This window comes from Belonocnema kinseyi, chromosome 4 (assembly GCF_010883055.1).
Source record: "Belonocnema kinseyi isolate 2016_QV_RU_SX_M_011 chromosome 4, B_treatae_v1, whole genome shotgun sequence".
NCBI classification, from domain to species: Eukaryota; Metazoa; Arthropoda; class Insecta; order Hymenoptera; family Cynipidae; genus Belonocnema; species Belonocnema kinseyi.
Genome location: NC_046660.1, coordinates 12015930 through 12022473, shown reverse-complemented (window position 1 = coordinate 12022473; position 6544 = coordinate 12015930). Strand labels below are relative to the sequence as shown.

At 27.7% G+C, this 6544-nt stretch overlaps 1 protein-coding gene across 1 annotated transcript in view; it reads right to left on the bottom strand.

Annotated features, from left to right (window-relative positions):
* Positions 1-6544, bottom strand: part of LOC117170754 (thioredoxin domain-containing protein 11) — a 57746-nt gene that overhangs the window by 22026 nt on the left and 29176 nt on the right. Inside the window, exon 8 of the mRNA XM_033357788.1 lies at positions 5255-5459. Coding sequence (XP_033213679.1) covers positions 5255-5459 — 205 coding nt within the window. The remainder of the gene's footprint in view (positions 1-5254; positions 5460-6544) is intronic.

The window sequence follows — 6544 nt, the reverse complement described above, 5'->3', positions numbered from 1 at the left end:
CTGAATATTAATTATTTCGGGTTAAAATTTAAACTTTTATGCTGGAAATTGCTTTTTTTTGGTTAGCAATTCACTTGTTTTGCTCAAAAGTTTTTTTTTTAATCATAAATAATACTATTTTGCCAGAAAATTCAATTACTTGTTGAAAAGTAACTTTTTTGTAGAAAATTCATATTTTCGGGTTGAAAATTCGTCTTTTTGATTGAAAATTCTAATTTTTCGTTCAAAAGTAACTTTTTTGTAGAAAATTCAACTATTTTGGTACAAAATGAAACTAGTTCGTTAAAAAGTAACTTTTTTTTGAAAAATTAATATTTTCGGATTAAAAATTCATTTGTTTTGTTGAAAATTCGTATTTTTTATTACAAATTCAAATTTTTTGTTCAAAAGTAACTTTTTTGTAGAAAATTCCACTTCTTCGTTGAAAAGTAACTTTTTCGTTAAAATTTCATAATTTCGGTTTAAAAATTCAATTGCTTTGTTGAATCTTTTTGGTTGAATATTCAGTTGTTGTATTCAAAAGTAATTTTTTATTGAAAATGGTAGGTACTATTTTGACAGAAAATTCAATTGCTTGTTAAAAAGTAACTTTTTTGCGGAAAATTAATATTTTCGGATTAAAAATTCGACTGTTATGTTGAAAATTCTTCTTTTTGGTCGAAAATTCTTATTTTTCGTTCAAAGGTAACTTTTTTCAGTCGTTTGTTGGTTCAAAAGTAACTTTTTGTTATAAATCAATTATTTCGGGCTAAAAATTCAACCCTTTTGTTGAGAATTCGTCATTTTTGTAAAAGTCTCGTCTCGTTGTGTTAAAAATGAAACTGTTTCGAAAATATTTTTTTCTAGAAAATTTAAATATTTGTGTGGAAAATTTAATTTCCTAGTTGAAAAGTAACTTTTTCGATGAAATTTCATACTTTCGGGTTTAAAATTTCAACCGTTTTATTGAAAATTCGTCTTTTTATTGAAAATTCAATTACATATTTAGGTATAAAATTTAACTGTTTACTTTAAAAGTAACTTTTTTGTTCCAAATTTGTCTTTTTGATGGAAAATTTAAATGTTGGTTGAAATTTTGTATTCTTGGTTTGAAAGTGCAGCTATTTTGATAGAAAATTCAGTACGTCTTAAAAAGCCACTTTTTAGTAGAAAATTAATATTTTCAGGTTAAAAATTCAACAATTTTATTGAAAATTCATCATTTCGGTTAGAATATCTCGTCTTTTTGAGTTGAAAAGTCAACTAATTGGTTCAAAAGTAACTTTTTTGTAAAATTAATTTTTTCATGTTGAAAATTCAATTGTTATGTTGAAAATTTATCTTTTAGGTAGAAAATTCAAGTATTTTGTACTGAATCATCGTTTTTGGTCAAAAGTTCAACTCTTTGGTTTAAAATTTAATTATTTTGTTAAAAATGTATGTATTTTGTCGAAAATATTTTTAGTTTGAGAATTCAACTATTTTGTTTGAAAAATCGTATTTTTCTATTGAATTCAAATGTTTATGGTTAAAAATAAAAATAGTTTTTGGTTAAAATATCAACTTTTGCATTTTTGTTTGATAACTCAATTTGTTTTTGAAAATTCAACTCCTTGGTTGAACTACTTTGTTAAAAATTAATTTATGTGCATGAAGGTTTAACTATTTTTTTTAGAAAATTCGTTCTTTATTGTTGACATTTATTCTTTTAACTGAAAATATAACTTTTACATTTTTAGTTTTAAAATACCTTTTTTATTTGTGAATTCATATTATTTTCTGGATTAGAAATTCAATTATTTTGTAGAAAATTCTTCTATTTTTATTTAATTCAACTGTTTTTGATTAAGAATAATAAAAAAATTTGGTTTAAATATCAACTATTACATTTTTCGTTGAGAAGTCATATTTTTTAAAAAGAAAGTTCAACTATTTAGTTGAAACTGAAATATATTTTGGCTGAGGATTTAATTATTTTGTTAAAAATTTGTCTTTTTGTATTGAATTAAACTGTTTTTGATTTGAAATTAGAACATATTTTTGTTTGGATATTCAATATTTTAATAGAAATTTTGTCTTTTAGGCCTTAACATTTAACAGTTTGGTTGAAAATTCAACTAGTTTGTTGAAGTTATTTATTACGTAATAATATTATTTGAAAAATTGATGAAGTCGGAAAAATGAGGTTTTTCCTTATAAATTCCAATTCGTCCTTTTGGATTGAAAATTCGTATTTTATGGTAAAAAATACTATTTTTTCGTAACAATAAATAATTAAATTTAAAATTTAATTGTTTTTATTCCGCCTATAATAGATTCTATTTCAACAATTTTACAATTTAAAAAGCCATAGACCACATATTTTTCGTTTTTTGTAGCAAGAAAGTCAGTACGTTCTGAAGGAAGATTTCAATCAGAATACTCTTGTACAGTTTATAAACAATTATACGGAAGGATTTTTGCAACGAACTTTACGTTCCGATAAATCTAGACGCTTTGTTCATTTAATTAAGAAAGCCAGAGAGTGCAAAATTATCGGAGATTCGACTGTCTGTGTACCTGAATTAACGACAGAAAATTTTCTACAAACTGTCTTGGATCCTCAAAAGGTTAGTTATATTTCTTGTCTTTAGTTCCTTATATTTTCTATACTATATTTTAATGCAAGTTTATATATCACAATGTTTCTCGTAATACTTACAACTTTGTAATTTTCAACTGTAAAATGACGGTAATTATTTTTTACAGTATGTTTATCGTCTTTAAAATGTCTATAATTTTTATTCAAAATTATGGCTTTGAATGTGATATTCTAAAACAATTTAATCTGTGGCCTTGAAACTAAAGTTTTTTCTTAAATTCATTTTTAGATTAATTCTTGGAGGTTTCAGATGTTAAATTTCACATCATTCTAGTTTCAAATTTAAATCGCTGTTTAAAATGATAAGGCAATTCCGCTATTAAATATTCCAAAATTTCATTCATTCATTTATTCAGATTCAAACAAATAAAATCAGGGTGGCCGCTGGACCGGGAAACCGGGAATTTTTCAAGACTGGGAAAAACCGGGGAATGACAGTATTTTTTTTTTTTTTTGACCGGGAATTTTACAAATTTGTAGAAGAAAGATCTGTCCACGTTCGATTTTAAACATTGTTAAATAATTACTGGAATTGTTATATTTTTCAATGATGCTATTATTTAGCTTACAATGCGTAATTCAAAATTATGTTACTTTAAAAATTTTCCATTTAAAATTTTTATATCTAAGCTTACATTTTTAATTTAAAGAATTTTAAATGCTTTCTTGAAGAACAAAAACAATTTGACAAAACGATTTTAAACCAGTCCAAAATTTAAGAATTTTCAGGTTTTAACGTTAAAACTTAAACAGTCTCAATTTGAAAGTCTTAGTCATTAAACAAATGTGAACGTGTGACTGAACAATTGTAGAAAAAACTTGAGTAATTTTAAGAGATATTTAGAAGTTTTAGAAAGATTAAAAATTATCATGCAAATTTTAGAAAATTTTCTTAAAATCTTCTAGAATCTTTTTTGAAAATTTTGTTTAAATCTTTGAAAAACTTTTTAAATATTCTCTTAAAATAATTTTTCAAAATGAAAAGTTCTTTTTAAATTTTCCTAGGAATCATCAGAAAATGTTTTTATTCTTTTGAATCTTTTCACAATTCTTGAAAAGAATTAAATTTTTTTGTTTAAAATCTGCGAAAATCTACATTTTGTTTTGTATTAGGCTATCATTTCAAGTTTTACATTAAGTTTGAATCTTTTAAAAACTTCTACATATCTCCTAAAATTACTCAAATTTCACCTGCAAATAATAAATGTTCAATTGTTATTTATACATCCAAATTGTAAAGAATTTTTCTAAAACTTGCAGGATTTTCTGAAAATTGTAGAAAAAAATCAATTCATTTTGACCGATATTTAGAAGTTCTGAAAAAATTCCCAAAATAATTAAAAATTTAAAACAACTTTTAGATTTCTCAAGATTTTGAAATAAAATTTTGAAGCTTTCAAAATTTTTTTTAATTAAAAACTTTTACGTTTCAATTTTAAAAGTTCAAAATTTAAAACTTCCACTTTTAGTGCTTTTATTTGCAGCTCAGTTTTTATTACCTAAAGTGGAAAATTATCTAGCTTTAGTGTTCCATTTTTATAATTTCATTGATCGTGAAAAATGTTTGCGAACCGCGAAATGACCGTTAATTTATTTGTAGATTGAAAGGACCATCCTGAAATCATTTAAATTTTAAAATATTTTATTGGAAAATTTCAAGAGTCAATAATATTTCTGAAGGAAGATTTGAAACTAAAATATTGGAAATTAGATTTCAAATAAAAAAAGATAAAAATTAAACTATACAACTGAAATTGATACAGCAGTTAATGAAGAATTTCAGTAATTAAAAATGGTTACAATTTTAGAGTTTTAAATTTACATGTTCAATTTGAGTTTACATTGAATTGATTGCATTTTGGAAACTTTAATTAGCAATTTAAAAATTATTAGTATTTAAAAGATTTAATTTTACTTCAAATAATTGAAATTTTTAAGTCTTTGACTATAAAAATGTTTTAATATCGCAATTTTTGGTGATTATAAATTTTTTCAGTTTTAAATGAAGTTCACATTCGTTTACGTTTTGAGGTTCTGGAGTAGACATTTTTTTCAGTTTTAATATTTCCCATTTAAAATTAATATTTAGTTAAAAAGTTTTTTTTATCAGTTAAGTTTATTTCTTCCAAATATACACTTTTTGTGTTTATACATGGATCAAAGTTTTTATTCTACATTTTCTTAAATCTATACATTTCCTCTGCGCTATATTGCAACATATTTACATTATTTTCTAGCATGCGTTCGCTTCTTCCCTGTCCGGATCTTCCCTCGCGACTCTAACTTTTCTTTTGATTAGTCTCTTTGGCTAATCTTTCGAAAGCTCTCGCATATTTGCATACCCCGGCATAAGGGGTCAGTAAAATCTGTATACTCGGACCCCCTACTAATCATGAACCACTCATGCACCTCCTCGACTGTTTCACGAACATTGAGTGGCCTAACTTTCTTGCATTTCCAAATGTGGTATATATCTTGCTCCTCTTCCCGACATAAGCGGCAAAGACAGTCGTCTTTATAACCCTTATTTCCTGCCTTACCCACTTTACCACATCTTAGCCCAGCCCACTGTTCCTTATCTTTTGTATACTTTACAATAATTTGAATTATCAATTTTTTGCCAATTGGCCTGACAATCTTGTTCCATTTTCCTCAGGACTCCTCTTCCTAAGTTCCTTGACACATCTTCCAAATCCCTGCCTTCCCATATCATCCCCAATGTCTCGCCATCTCCTACTTCTTCTAATGGTGCCACTAATTCCTTTCCCCAGGCGGACGGATTACCGTTTATGCAGCCTCGTATCTCCTCCATTAGGCAAATTTTTGGTGACCTATCTTCCTCCATTTATAATATTTCACAAAGATAGTTAGTTAGTCGCCCTTCTTCTAGTCTCAATTTCCGCGCTTCTTCTTCCTGAGTCTATCTTCCAGATGTATGCAGGGGTATCTCTATCCAATCTCATAATCATTTCAACATATCTGCTCTGTACTTTCTCTATTTCTTCCCTTCTCCTCCATCCCCATATTTCGACCCCGTAAAACGCTCCGGCTATTGCCAATACATCGAGTATTTAAAACCTTATCTTGACGCATTTATTCCTGCCCTTTTCATCACTCCCCACGTTGCATTGATAGATTTTTGCGCGTTGCCGGTTAGGGCTGATAGATGTTTGTTGAAGGATCCACCCGATGAAAACCAAAAACCTAAATATTTAAACCTGTCCACTACTTCAAGTGGTTCTTCTTTAAATCCAGCCAAATTCAGCGTTTTTAACATTTCTTTGAGACCATCCACGCGATCGGAGACGATCGCTAAGTCATCCGCAAATTTTAAAGTAAACACCTTCGATTTCCCAATTACGGTTCCGCCTTTATTTCTTTTGGCCCACTCATCATCTATGTCGCCCAAGAAAATGTTAAAGAGGGTTGGGCTCAAGGGGCATCCTTGTCTTACCTATATTTGTTCTAAAATTTTGTGATATTCCCGCTTTAGTTACTACCTCGTTGAAAGTGTTCCTATAAATGCTCTTGATCATATCGAGCATTCTGCCGCTGATTCCTACCTTTTCTAGTTTTTCAAAAAGTATGTTTCTGCCTATTGTATCAAATGCTTGTTTAAAATCTATAAATGTTGCGTATAGCTTTCCCTTCTCTGGTTTTAACTTGCTGTTTATTAAAGAATTTAAGACAAAGGTGTGGTTTCTGGTACTTCTTTTCTTCCTAAAACCTGCCTGACTTTCCCTGAGCACTCTCTTTTCTGCTACCCATTCCCCTAGTCTTGCATCTAGACATAACTCCATTTTCGTATAAGTCCCTTTTCGGTTTCATCTACCAGGTGTATACATATGAAACCGGTATTTTTTCAAGAAAAAAACACATTTATTTCAAGAGAATGATAACAAATATTTTATTCAAAGTATGCGC